The following is a 15,512-nucleotide window of genomic DNA, read 5'->3' as shown; positions in this document are numbered from 1 at the left end:
GTACATACTTTCTATTTTTGAAAACTAGTAAAGGATTTGAAGTCTGAAAGTGCTAATGATACACAAACTCAGAAGAAAAGGAAGCTGCAGGCTGAAGTTAGGACTACAGGGAAGTGAGATTGTCTATATTCTAGCATAGTGGACACCCACCTGTGTAGTCTAGATATGGATTCCAGGTATATGTGTATTTGTATTATGTATTATAATACAGGTTTCAAGCCTTTATAATATCAAACTATATTATATTGATTCATTCTCAGTTTGTTCTGCTTTTGTGGTTAGATTAGCCAGACAGAGCCCACTTTTAATGCATATTTCTCACAAAGTGTTCCTGAGGATGTGGAAGTCAGTGCATGGGAGCCACACTGTCCCTTTAGCCAGACTGAGCCTGTCTACCTTAGCATGTTATAAAGAACCCAGACCTTGAAAGAGGCTTGGAGCAATGTTGGCCCACTCTATAGAGCTGACCTCTTCCTCTCCTGTGAATTTGATGCCAGGGGCACCCAGCAGATCAGAACCCATCTGTACTCATAGCCTATTTATCTAAATGATCATTATGGGAGGAAACAGAACAATGTGATAGTAATTTTTGCAAAGCCATTAAACATCTGTATGTTGCAGCCTGAGACTTCCAAGATTGATAGAACTATGTTACGAATCCTTAAGAACAGCCTTCCCTAGCCCAGTGAAAAGCCCAGTTTACCATGTAATATAAAAAGTTAGGATTGGGAATGTGGCCAAAGGGAAATCCTATGCAGGTAGCCTGCAGCTGAGAAGTGAGTCACATCAGGCAATTCAGTAGAATATGAATAGTTTAGTTAAACCATATAATATTAATAGAAGTTAATGAGCATTACTAACTCTGTCAGATTGTCTGAAGCTCCAAGAATAAGCAGACAGGATGGGGAATTGGCCTGAAAGGATCTCTGCTAACAGAGGAAATCTGTCAGGACAGGGCTCACTGGGGTCATTTTTGGACAGACCCAGCCACACAACATGTCCCAGCATTAGGTGTGCTCTCAGGGGAAGCTTAGGACAGTGCTATCCTTCCTCACCTCTCTCCATTCTCCTCTTTGTACTGTCTGAATTTCTCTGTATTTTTATAGTTTTTGTACACATGTGTGTATCCTTAAACATTGTGTGGCAATTTTTATATGTTTTTAAACCTTTTATAAGTGGAATAGGTACAGATGAAATTAACTGTATAGAGATGAAATCAAGGGAATGATGAACATGGGATTTGAGATGGAGTTTGCCTTAGCATTGTAGGTTTTGGATTGGGTGATAGGTTCACCAAAACTTAATATATTATTGAAAGTAATTAAGGGACGTCAGAGAAATGGCGCCATGAGGAGCACGACTGACAAATCTCCCCAAAATTTCAACAAGTTCATCAATCAGAGACAGAAAAATTTATCCTTGGAGCGTCTGGGAGTCCTACACACTGAAAATGAAGGTATGATCAAGCGAAAAATTGACTAAATATATAAGCAACCCTGAAGGAAACAAGACAGAAAGAAATACTCCGCCTTCCTCACTGACCCGAGCAAGGGCTGTTTTCACTTGGAACTGAGATAGAGTTGGGGGGGCTAAGGGTGTGAAAGAAGCTAGGCTGCAGCACGGACGTTCAAGCCAAGGAAAGAGTGAGCCTGTGGCGACTCAGCCCATCCCAGCTAATGCCCGCACCGGTCCCGGCAAGGACGGGTGAGCAGCAGCTGCCAGCAGTGCGAGCGGAGTGTGCCAAAGTGAATTTCCCTATGCCCAAGCTTCTCTGGGTGGGTGGGGAGCCTCACCTAGCCATTCAAGTTAACAATCAAGCATCGGAGGAGGGGTGCATGGGCAGCTTGCAGTCCTTCCTGGAGTAGATCAGTGGATCCAATTGCTGAAATTAGCTTAACCCACAGTCTGTTCACCTTCCAACTGACCTACACGGCTCTAATGGACAAGATCTCTCTCAGTTCAGCAATCTAAGATGAGGCGTGATATTTTTTAGTGCATCTTGCTAAAGGGGTGGGGGCAACTTCTGATTGGCAGAGCTTTCATACTCAGGTATATATGCTAAAAAGAGGGACTTGGCAGCTGTTAAGACCTCCTATACTGCAGGCAGTGACTAGGGCACCTTCTTCACAGCCAAAACAGGTTACAAAGTGCAAAAATACTGGGGAGAGTGGTCCCACAGAGTGCTAGGCATGCTGAACAGGCTTGGAGGCTCATAGAAAGTTTCCTTGAGAGCAATTGGCTCCCAGCCCCGCCTGATTATGCTGGCGGCTCTGACTGACAGAGCCTTACCCAGAGCCCTGCATTGAGTGGGGAAAGAGTGGGGATTTGCCAGCCCTTTGAGCCTCTTACTTCCCAGGCAGAGGCAGCGGCAACCTCATAGCTGGATCATCAGGCTACTAGTTCAGGAAGGAGAGACTAGGAGAGAGGCTCTGGGAAAATGGACTCTCTCATTGTCAGAGCCGGCAAACGCTAACAAGCCTTGACTACCAATGAGACTGAAGTCTAATATATGACATCGCCGTAGAGTTTTATCAACTGCAAATCTCTACCTAAGTGTGCCACAGGGGCAGATCCTGGGGTACAGAGTCACTGACCAGGAAGAGGGAGAAGGAAGAAAAAGGAAGAAGTTAACTTCTCAAAATCAAGAAAAGTCCATAGACTATATAACTTGTTCCACTATTTTTTTTGTTTCTTTCATCTTCTTGCCTTTATTATTATTATTATTATTATTATTATTATTTCCTTTTCCTCCACCTTGGTCCTTTTATTCTCTGCCTATCTTATTCTTTCCTCTTCTTGAACTACACTACCCATAAGTGTTACATTTCCCATTTTCTTTCTTTGCTTCTTCCTCTCCATGAGGGTTACACTCCAAAACCCTTAACTCTCTCTCTCTCTTTTTGTTTTTTTCTTTTTTCTCCTTTTCCTTTTCCCCTTTTTCTTTTTTCTCCCTCTCTATTAGTTTCTTCTTTTCTCCTTTTACTTTTCCTCTCATTCAATCCGCAATCACAAACAAATTATTTTATTTGGGACTCAAATTTTTTGTGTGGCATTTTGGGTGCTTTTTACTTCGCTTTTTAACTCATTAGCATTCTTTCCAACCCTGAATATCCATGCTGTCTAGTTTTTGCTCCACTTAATACAATAGTAATTTTTTCCCCTTTTCCTGTTTCCCTCTTATCCCGCTTATTATATCTCAGTTGACCATCACTTGCAAGCAAATAATTTTATACTTGACCCAAATGTTTTCCTTTTGTGCATTTTGTGGGTCTCTTCCTCCTTTTTGCCCCTTGAACACTTCCCCCCAACTCAGGCCCTCCATTATATACAGTTTTTGTTCCATTTAGTATAATATAATTCACAGTTCATCATGATATTTTCCTAAGGAGGAGGGGAGAGGAGGGGAAGAGAAGAAAAAAAAAAAAGAGGAAATAATAAATTATTATTATTTCCAAATATTTTTTCTTTTTTTAGCCTTTTATTCTTTATTAATTATCATTAGTACTATCTTCAAAACCACCCTCAGATGCCATTAAGAAAAAGGAAATCGAATATCATGGATACAAAAGATAGAGAAGTAGCACGGATAGAGGTGGAAAAATCTATGGAGAAAAAATTTAATATATTGGAAACCTTGGAGCTAAATGACAGAGAATTTAAAATAGAAATCCTAAAAATACTTGGAGATATACAAGAAAACACAGAAAGGCAATTTAGGGAGCTCAGAAAACAACTCAATGAACAAAAAGAATATATTACCAAGGAAATTGAAACTATAAAAACAAATCAAACAGATGAAAAACTCAATTAATGAACTGAAAAACAAGGTAACAAGCTTAGCTAATAGAACAGGCCAGATAGAAGGTAGGATTAATGACATACAAGACAGAAAACTTGAGGCACAACAGAGAGAAGAAGAGAGAGACTCAAAACTTTTTAAAAATGAGAAAGCCCTACAGGAATTGTCTGACTCCTTAAAAAGAATAACATAAGAATAACAGGTATATCAGAGGGAGAAGAGAGAGAAAATGAAATGGAGAATATATTCAAACAAATAATAGACGAGAACTTCCCAAGCCTGTGGAAAGAACTAAAGCCTCAAATTCAAGAAGCAAAAAGAACACCAAGTTTTCTTAACCCCAACAAACCTACTCCAAGGCACATCATAATGAAATTGGCACAAACCAATGACAAAGAAAAAATTCTCAAAGCAGCCAGGGAAAAGAAGAATACAACATATAGAGGAAGGCCTATTTGATTATCATCAGATATCTCAGCAGAAACTCTATAAGCTAGAACAGAGTGGACCCCAATATTTAAAGTCCTAAAAGAGAGGAACTTTCAGCCAACAATACTATACCCATCAAAGCTATCCTTCAAATATGAAGGAGAAATAAGAACTTTCACAAATACAGAAAAGATGAGGGAATTTATCATCAGAAAACTCCCACTCCAGGATATACTAAAGGGGGTTTTCCAACCAGATACAAAGAACAAAACAAAACAAAACCATAAGTAAAAGTTTCACCAAGAACACCTTAAAATCAAATTTAAGCTATGACAACAAAAACAAAAAAAAGGGGGGGGAGAGGATGAAGATTAACAGTAACAAAGGACGATGGAGTGCAGAAACTCCCATAAGATAGGGTACTACAATGAATATGGTAGGTACACTTTTCATTACTTAATGGTCACCACCCTTGAAAAAACCACCACAGAAACACATGACTTAAAAAAGGTAACAATGGAGGAAATAAGTATGGAATACAAACAAACAAAAACAAATGATAGAAAAATAAAAGAGGGCCCTGGCCGGTTGGCTCAGCGGTAGAGCGTCGGCCTAGAGTGCGGGGGACCTGGCTTTGATTCCCAGCCAGGGCACATAGGAGAAGCGCCCATTTGCTTCTCCACCCCTTCTCCTTCCTCTCTGTCTCTCTCTTCCCCTCCCGCAGCCAAGGCTCCATTGGAGCAAAAGATGGCCCGGGCACTGGGGATGGCTCCTTGGCCGCTGCCCCAGGCGCTAGAGTGGCTCTGGTTGCGGCAGAGCGACGCCCCAGAGGGACAGAGCATCGCCCCCTGGTGGGCAGAGCATTGCCCCTGGTGGGCGTGCCGGGTGGATCCCGCTCGGACGCATGCGGGAGTCTGTCTGACTGTCTCTCCCCGTTTCCAGCTTCAGAAAAATACAAAAAAAAAAAGAAAAATAAAAGAGAAGAATCAAACAAGATACAAAACTAACAGAAAGAATTTTATAAAACGCCAATAGGGAACCCACAATTGTCAATAATTACACTAAATGTAAATGGATTAAACTCACCAATAAAAAGACACAGAGTAACAGAATGGATTAAAAAAGAAAATCCAACTGTATGCTGCCTACAAGAAACTCATCTAAGCAACAAGGATAAAAACAAATTCAAAGTGAAAGGCTGGAAAACAATACTCCAAGCAAATAACATCCAAAAAAAAAAGCAGGTGTAGCAATACTCATATCAAATAATGCTGACTTCAAGACAGAAAAAGTAATCAGAGGCAAAATGGTCATTTCATAACAATTAAGGAGACACTGAATCAAGAAGACATAACAATTCTTAATATATATGCACCAAACCAAGGAGCACCAAAATATATAAGACAGCTACTTATTGACCTAAAAACAAAAACTGATAAAAATACAATCAAACTTGGAGACCTCAATACAGCGCTGATGTCTCTAGATCATTATTCCAAACAGAAAATCAAAAAAGATATATTGGCCTTAAACGAAACACTAGAGCACCTAGATATGATAGACGTCTACAGGACATTTCATCCCAAAGTGACAGAGTATACATTTTTCTCTAGTGTACATGGAACATTCTTAAGAACTGACCATATGTTGGGCCACAAAAGTAATATCAGCAAATTCAGTAAAATCGAAGTTGTACCAAGCATATTTTCTGATCATAAAGCCTTGAAACTAGAATTCAACTGCAAAAAAAGAGGGGAAAAACCCACAAAAATATGGAAACTAAACAACGTACTTTTAAAAAATGAAGGGGTCAAAGAAGAAATAAGCGCAGAGATCAAAAGATATATACAGACAAATGAAAATGACAATACGACATATCAGAATCTTTGGGATATAGCAAAAGCAGTAATAAGAGGGAAGTTCATATCACTTCAGGCCTATATGAACAAACAAGAGAGAGCCCAAGTAAACCACTTAACTTTACACCTTAAGGAACTAGAAAAAGAAGAACTAAGACAACCCAAAACCAGCCAAAGAAAGGAAATAATAAAAATCAGAGCAGAAATAAATGAAATAGAGAACAGAAAATCTATAGAAAAAATTAATAAAACACAGAGCTGTTTCTATGAAAAGATCAATGAAATCGACAAACCCTTGGCAAGACTCACCAAGGAAAAAAGAGAAAAGACTCATATAAACAAAATCCAAAATGAAAGTGGAGAAATCACCACAGAAATCATAGATATACAAAGAATTATTGTAGAATACTACAAAAAACTATATGCCACCAAATTCAACAATCCAGAAGAAATGGATAAATACCTAGAACAATACAACCTTCCTAGACTGAGTCATGAAGAAGCAGAAAGCCTAAACAGACCAATGAGCAGGGAGGAAATTGAAAAAAACTATTAAAAACCTCCCCAAAATAAAAGTCCAGGCCCAGACAGTTATACTAGTGAATTCTATCAAACATTCAAAGAAGACTTGGTTCCTATTCTACTCAAAGTCTTCCAAAAAATTGAAGAAGAAGCAATACTTCCAAACACATTTTATGCGGCCAACATAACTCTCATACTGAAACTTGGCAAGAACGACACAAAGAAAGAAAACTACAGACCAATATCTCCAATGAATACAGATGCTAAAATACTAAACAAATTACTGGCAAATCGAATACAACAACATATTAAAAAAATAATACATCATGATCAAGTGGGATTCATTCCAGAATCTCAAGGATGGTTCAACATACATAAAACGGCTAACGTAATATACCATATCAACAAAACAAAGAACAAAAATCACATGATCTTATCAATAGATGCAGAAAAGGCAATCGATAAAATACAACACAACTTTATGTTTAAGATACTCAACAAAATGGGTATAGAAGGAAAGTATCTCAACATGATAAAGGCCATATATGATAAGCCATCAGCCAACATCATATTAAATGGCATAAAACTGAGGACTTTACCCCTTAAATCATGAACAAGACAGGGTTGTCCACTCTCTCCACTCTTTTTTGCATGATGCTAGAAGTTCTGGCCGGCGCAATCAGACAAGAGAAAGAAATAAAAGGCATCCATATCAGAAAAGAATAAGTAAAGGTATCACTTTTTGCAGATGATATGATCCTATACATCGAAAACCACAAAGACTCCACAAAAAGAGTACTAGAAACAATAAACCAATACAGTAAGGTCACAGGATACAAAAGTAATATACAAAAGTCCATAGCCTTTCTATATGCCAACAATGAAATATTAGAAAACGAACTCAAAAAAATAATCACCTTCACAATTGCAACAAAAAAAAAATCAAATACCTAGGAATAAACATAACAAAGAACATAAAGGAAGTATATAACGAAAACTACAAAGCATTGTTAAGGTAAATCGAAAAAGATACAATGAGATGGAAAAATATTCCTTGTTCTTGGATAGGAAGAAAAAATATAATCAAAATGGCCATATTACCCAAAGCAATTTATAAATTTAATGCAATTCCCTTCAAAATTCTAATGACACTTTTTAAAGAAATGGAACGAAAAATCCAGATTTATATGGAACTATAAAAAAACCTGAATAGCCAAAGCAATCCTAAAGAAAAAGAATGAAGCTGGGGGCATTACAATACCTGACTTCAACTATATTATAGGGCCACAACAATCAAAACAGCATGGTATTGGCAAAAAAATAGACACTCAGACCAATGGAACAGAATAGAAAGCCCAGAAATAAAACCACATATATATGGTCAAATAATTTTCAATAAAGGGGCCAAGAACACACAATGGAGAAAAGAAAGCCTCTTCAACAAATGGTGCTGGGAAAACTGGAAAGCCTCATGCAAAAGAATGAAAGTCGACTATAGCTTGTCCCCTTGTACTAAAATTAATTCAAAATGGGTCAAAGACCTAAATATAAGCCCTGAAACAATAAAGTACATAGAAGAGGACATATGTACTGAACTCATGGACCTTGTTTTAAAGATCATTTTATGAATTTGACTCCAAAGACAAGGGAAGTGAAGGCAAAGACAAATGAATGGGACTGCATCAGACTAAGAAGTTTTTGCTCAGCAAGTGAAACTGACAACAAAATAAACAGACAGCCAACTAAATGGGAAACGATATTTTCAAACAACAGCTCAGATAAGGGCCTAATATCCAAAATATACAGAGAACTCATAAAACTCAACAACAAACAAGCAATCCAATAAAAAAAAATGGGAAGAGGACAAGAACAGACACTTCTCCCAGGAAGAAATACAAATGGCCAACAGATATTTGAAGAGATGCTCATCTTCATTAGTTATTAGAGAAATGTAAGTCAAAACTGCAATGAGATACCACCTCACACCTGTTAGATTAGCTATTATTAACAAGACAGGTAATAGCAAATATTGGAGAGGCTGCGGAGAAAAAGGAACCCTCATTCACTGTTGGTGGGAATGTAAAGTAGTACAACTCTTATGGAAGATAGTATGGTGGTTCCTCAAAAAATCTGAAAATAGAACTACCTTATGACCCAGCAATCCCTCTACTAGTTATATACCCCCAAAACTCAGAAACATTGATACGTAAAGACACATGTAGCCCCGTGTTCATTGCAGCATTGTTCACAGTGGCCAAGACATGGAAACAACCAAAAAGCCCTTCAATAGAAGATTGGATAAAGAAGATGTGGCACATATACACTATGGAATACTACTCAGCCATAAGAAATGATGACATCAGATCATTTACAACAAAATGGATGGATCTTGATAACATTATATGAAGTGAAATAAGTAAATCAGAAAAAACCAAGAACTGCATAATTCCATACATTAGTGGGACATAGAAACAAGACTAAGAGACATGGACAAGAGTGTGGTGGTTACCGGGGGGTGGGGAGGGAAGGAGGGAGAGGGGAAATGGGAGGGGCACAAAGAAAACTAGATAGAAGGTGACAGAGGACAATCTGATTTTGGGTGATGGGTATGCAACATAATTGAATGACAAGATAACCTGGACATGTTTTTTTTTTAACATATGTAACCTGATTTATTGATGTCACCCCATTAAAATTAATAAAAATTTATTTATAAAAAACTGCATAAATAATTATAAGTCTATGTTGATAATGTTGATAGGCACACAATGCATAAAGATGTAATTTGTGACAAATGTTAAAAGAGGAGAGAAATAGCGAAACATCAAGTTTTAAATAAACATTTAAAAATTATTTTTATTATCTTTAGAGAGAGAGGAAGGGAGAGAGAAAGAGACAATTTGTTGTTCTACTCATTTATGCCATCATTGATGGACTCTTGTATGTGCCCTGACCGAGGATGGAACCTGCAACCTTGGCATGACCAGACAATGTTCTAGCCAATGGCGCTACCTGGCCAGGGACTTTATAAATTTTTTAAAGCCATGTTTGTTGTATAGTATTGAAACTAAGCTGATATTAACCCAAGTTAGATTGTTATAAATTGAGATATTAATGGTACTCTCAAGGGTAATCACTAATACAATAATTTAAAAATATATCGTAGAAGAAGTGACAATGGAATTAAAATGGTATACTAGAAAATACACATTTAATACAAGAGAAGACAGTAATGGAAGAATTGAGGAACAAAAAATAGACATAAGACATTGAAAGTAAATAGTACAATAGAGATGCAAATTCTACATGATCTGTGGTTACATTAAATTTAAATGAATTAAACTCTCCAATTAAAAGCCAGAGATTTTCAGAATGGCTAAAACAACATGATCCAATGATATGTTTATAAAAGCCTTATTTTAGATTCAAAGACACAAAAAAGTTGAAAGTAGAAAGGTGAAAAAAAAGTAATTAAGTAAATAAATACAGAAATAAGAGTACAATTCATAGATTAATGATGAGTGTCTCATGGATTGGGAGTTAGTGTTTATCTAATTCTGTGCACTCCAGAACAAAACAACAATAATAACTGATAGGCAATATACTATTTGTATATATCTACATCTATTCTTCTCAAACAATAAGGCTTGTGAGAGTCATCCATGTCAATATATGATGCTCTTTATTAATTTTTAACTCCATTTCTCTGGCTGCACTAGGCCTTCTCCAAAACTCCCATAGTGCCATGTGTTTGACTCCCCCTAGGTAATTCTTCCTGGCCAGCAGAGGTTTTCCACCTAAGCTACTCTTACCACTCATTTCCTCTGACCTCCCTCTGATATGCAGATCTTAATGGCCTGTTTGAATTCCTGAGTTCACTCCAGGAAAGCACCCAGCTCATACTGTGCCTTTTTAGGGCTTGCAAATATTTTGGAGTAAGAAAGGCCTTTGCTAGCAGTGCCTCTGTGGCTTAATACTTTGTACTTCCTATCAGCAGCCTTAGAACCACATACAAGGATTGATGCTGGTGTCTGAGACAGTCTTTGTATATAGTACAGAGACCTTTTCTAAGAACATCTGGTTAACCAATCTGACAATGTCATCTTGCTATGTTAACCTGACCAAATTTAGACAAAACCAACCCCCATTGGTACTCCAAAACAGTGGCAGTGTTAGGATCCTGATGGGCCTACTTGCCAACTGTCCTGAAACCTACCTCTAGATACCTTTTACAGAAACCTTTCTCTTCCTTCCCACCTAGGACTTGATTCGGAGAGACATCCTATACTACAAGGGCCGCATTGACATGGATAAATATGAGGTAATCGACATTGAAGATGGCAGAGATGATGACTTTAATGTCAGCATGAAGAATGCCTTTAAGCTTCACAACAAGGAGACTGAGGAAGTACATCTATTTTTTGCCAAGAAGCTGGAGGAGAAGATACGCTGGCTTAGGGCTTTCAGAGAAGAGAGGAAAATGGTACAGGAAGATGAAAAAATTGGTAAGTGACCTCAGAAGACAAAAAGGAATATGATTAAGAATATAGTGATTTGAAATAGTTTTCATTTTTCTAGGGGCATAAGGAAGATTTCTATTGCAAACTGATTTAATCCACTTTGTTGGTCCCCTATTATTAGGTGCTTTTTGATAGATAGGAATAGTTTCCATTAGTCAGGATTAAGTGAGGCTTCTTCTAGTCTCATTACCAGATAAAACTATTATACTGATGGCAAACCTAAGACTCAGTTCTCTCAAATACACAAATATTTATTAGCAAACCAATATGAAGAAGTCATACAGCCTATTCTGTAATCTCAATGCAGTCTTAGTTTTATTCTTAGATACATGATGGCATCTTCTGTGAAAAGGTTAGTCAATGCAGATTTGGTAATATTATGAGGACAGGATTCAGTTAACTTTCTAGTCAGAATCAGGTGACAAAGTCCTCTGATGATGGTCAAAACATAGCATCTGTTTTCAATCTTAAACTTTAGGCTGCCTTGTAAAGGGTATAGGCCAGTGGTCAGCAAACTCATTAGTCAACAGAGCCAAATATCAACAGTACAACTATTGAAACTTCTTTTGAGAGCCAATTTTTTTTAAACTTAAACTATATAGGTAGGTACATTCCTTATCGAGGTGGCGCCCGCACATGGCATTTTGTGGAAGAGCCACACTCAAGGGGCCAAAGAGCCGCGTGTGGCTAGTGAGCCGCAGTTTGCCGACCAGGGGTATAGGCTATAGGACTTACTAGGTCTTTTAAAATTTTTAATTTATTGTGTTGACATGGTTTTAAGTGTTCCACTCAATATATCACCCTCTATTCCCTGCATCATCTCCCTGTGCCCCATGCAAAGTATCTTTCCAATCCCATTTCACCCACTTTGTCCCTCCCTCTACCTCCATCCCACTTTTCCTCTGGCTGTTGCTACCTTCTTGTCCATATCTATGAGTTATGTATATATGATTTGGCTAATCCCTTCACCTTCTTTCATCCTTTCCCCTCTTCCCCTTTCCCTCTGGCAACTGTCTATCTGTTCCCTGTGACCCTGCCTCTGTTTGTATTTTATTCCTCAGATTATTGTGTTCATTCTTATAACCAGTTTTTGTGGGGGCTAAGGTGCCTGCAAGATATTTGTGGTCATTGCATATCTTGAGTTACATTCACTTTACCAAAAAAAAAAAAACTCATTTCTAATGTGTTAGGCTAATTAGGCCTCATACATTATTAAGGTGACTGAATTGCTGGTAATCATGGCCTCTGCAGCAAAGATTTCTGAGTGTTTAATATGTTAAGAAATCACCTCTTAAGTGTACATTCCTGATAATGGCACTTCAGATATTAACAAAATGCTTCTGGAGTATAGATTAAAATTAATGTACATGTATATACCACACTTTGTATGGAAGTATTTTAAAGTAAATTATAGAATAGGATCTAAAATCATAACCACTTACATGATTTACAATCACAGTAAACTATACCCTTTTGCTTGAGAGAGGTTGTTCCCCTTTTCCAGAGATCATATAGCTGACAGAAATATTTTTTCATGTTATTTACCAAATGAGATTTAGGCCTCATTGGCTATAACTTTGTGGTTTACAAAGTATAAATATTATCATGTCTCTTGCCCATGGTCCTGCATTTCTGACATAAAAGTACCAACATTCAGGCTTAGTAATGCCATAAAAAAACAGTTTCTGTTTTTACACCACTCCTAATGGATGTAGAATTGTACTTTAAAACACCTGTACACCCAAGCTGGTGGAAACAGCCTTTAGAAAATAGAGCCTATCCACTGAGTCCTGGTATAAATGGATTATCTTATCCTGTAGTGTAGGCTATTGAGATGATCCAAAAGCAAAGAAATGTAATTGGAAAGGCATTTAGTCTCATTTTAGTCTTCTCAGATTTTGGGTAAATGCACACCGATAATTCGTTTTGAACCCCATCGGAGTAAAATTGTTTTTAGCATCTGGGCACTGATTCAGGACATGATGTGATGTGGTACAGAAATACTACTGGCTTCTTCTCTCAATGGCAGACAGCAGCAGCCTCTGACATTGCTGATGTTGTTCGAGCTATTAAAGGAATGGTCTTTCTGAATCTCCTAGACCAACTTGAAGACCCCCTTTATTTCCTCTGGTTCAGCCATGTTGTCTTACACAGAATGCCTTAATAACCCATAACTCTAAGAATCTGCTTCTAATAGAAAAGCTACCAGAAGTTACTTCCAGACAGGCCTATATTTGTCTTTTAAAAAGTAAATTGCTTTATTCCCCCTGGTAATAACAGTAAATCATTCATTATTGACCAAAAAATAAATAAAACTAAAAATTACACATGAACATACGGAGGTAATTTTCATAAAATTTTAATATATTTTCCATTTTTCTAAGATAAATATAATAAACAAACATGGCTGAATCTTTTTTTTTCTCTCTCCACCTCTGCCTTTTTCTAAGGGATAGATATAATTTCATATTATTATTTTTTACTTAAAATTATATTATCATTTTAATATTTAATCATTATTATTATTATGACTGTCTTATAGATTTGCCATAATTTTATGTTTACTATTAATTTTTCATTACAAAAAATTCATGGTCATAATAACCATTTAAACACTTAAAAAATGTAGTCAAGAAACTTTAGCATTTTTTCCCCTTCTCTGTCACTCCAATGCTGTGTGAGATAATCAGTATTAATTTAGTGTCCTTCTTTCCATACTTATCCAATGTTCATATAAACATAGATACACATTATACTTGTAAATATTTTTATTTCATGCATTTTATACTTAAATAAAAACAATAAAAGAGGTACACAAAACTAGATTATAAGAGTTTTAAAATATTAATGAAAAATACTAAATAATACCGAACAAAAAATAATAAAACTGTTATTTAAGATATTTCCATATTGCTTCTTTTATTTACCGATTTAAATTTATTGTGTTTACATAGATTCAAGTATCCCACCAAATACATCCCCCATCCCTGTGTTCCCTCAACATCCCCCTTGCCCCTTCTCCCTCCAATACCCTCCCCCCTTCCCTCCAGGATTTGCTTTTCTGCTCTCTATAACGCTGTGTTATGTATATATAATTTCACCAATCTCTTTCCCTTCTCTGACCCCATCCTCTCATCCTAAATTTTTATTTATACAAATTATACATATTACTCTTTAACTTGCTTTTCTTAAACTTAATTAATTTAATCATAAGTAACTCTCCAGGTGAAAAATATAAAAGCTTACTGTAACTGTTTATATCAGTCAGGGTTCAACCAGAGAAGCATAACCAATAGGACGTTATTAAGAGATTTTTTACAAGGAATTGACTTCTGTGATTGTGAAGCCTGGTTAAGCAACTCCAAAATTGCAGGGCAGACAGTCAGGAATAACAGATCATGGGCAGGCTTGAACTCGTGGTTATATGCTGAAACTGTTATCTATAGACAGAAAAATCATGAGAAGGATGGAACTCCCATGCATGGGCTAGAGTTGTGAGGCAGAATTTCTTTCAGGTGTGAGATGAAAACTTCAGCTCTGCTTTCAGCCTGCCTTTTTTTAAATGCTAAAAACAATTACCATGAGTTCTGAGCTCTTAACAAATTTTAAGTGCATAATATAGTAACATAAACTGTAGGATCAATGTTGTATAGCAGTTCTGTAAAACTTATTCAGATCTTGTATAAATGGAACTTTATACCTATTCAATAGCTTTCAGAACAACTTTCTTTCTTTTATTTTCAAAAGTACCTCTATACCTATACCTTTTATCATTAAAACCATACAGTTTCTTTCTAATTCATCAGAATTCTCAACTTCTAAAAACCTTATCTTTCAGTGACAACTAAGTCAGTAATTAGCAGTTTTAGATTGATACTTTTATGAACATATTTCATGACCTTTACAAACAGTTTCTTTCATTGGCAAACAAACTCATATTTTAGAAGATATAACTGATAACAGGAACCTTTGTAAACCTAGGGAAACCGAGCATATTTTTCTGCTAATAACTTTAAAAGACTTTATTTTTTTATGTTTGTTTTTGTTTATTTGGAATCAATTTCTAGATAAAGTGGGGGGTTTTGTTTGTTTTCGCTGAATCTGAGTTGCTTCTAATGGAAGGTGATTTTTTAAATTTTTTTAATTAATTTTAATGCAGTGACATTGATAAATCAGGGTACATATGTTCAGAGAAAACATCTCCAGATTATTTTGACATTTGATTATGTTGCATACCCCTCACCAAAAGTCAAATTGTCTTCCGTCGTCACCTTCTATCTGGTTTTCTTTGTGCCCCTCCCCTCCCCCACCTCCCTCTCTCCTTCCTCGTCCCCCCCTTACCATCACATTCTTGTCCATGTCTCGGAGTCTCATTTTTATGTC

General features: G+C 36.7%; 1 protein-coding gene across 11 annotated transcripts in view; it reads left to right on the top strand.

Moving 5' to 3' along the window:
- The window catches only part of ARHGEF9 (Cdc42 guanine nucleotide exchange factor 9), a 382,466-nt gene that overhangs the window by 343,018 nt on the left and 23,936 nt on the right, over positions 1–15,512 (top strand). For all 11 annotated transcript variants that reach the window (XM_066250140.1, XM_066250146.1, XM_066250148.1 and 8 more), the window contains one exon: positions 10,871–11,114. In XM_066250140.1, coding sequence (XP_066106237.1) covers positions 10,871–11,114 — 244 coding nt within the window. The remainder of the gene's footprint in view (positions 1–10,870; positions 11,115–15,512) is intronic.

Source organism: Saccopteryx bilineata, chromosome X (genome assembly GCF_036850765.1).
Source record: "Saccopteryx bilineata isolate mSacBil1 chromosome X, mSacBil1_pri_phased_curated, whole genome shotgun sequence".
Lineage (NCBI taxonomy): Eukaryota > Metazoa > Chordata > Mammalia > Chiroptera > Emballonuridae > Saccopteryx > Saccopteryx bilineata.
The sequence above is the reverse complement of the archived record's forward strand: the minus strand, read 5'-3'. Positions and strand labels throughout refer to the sequence as shown.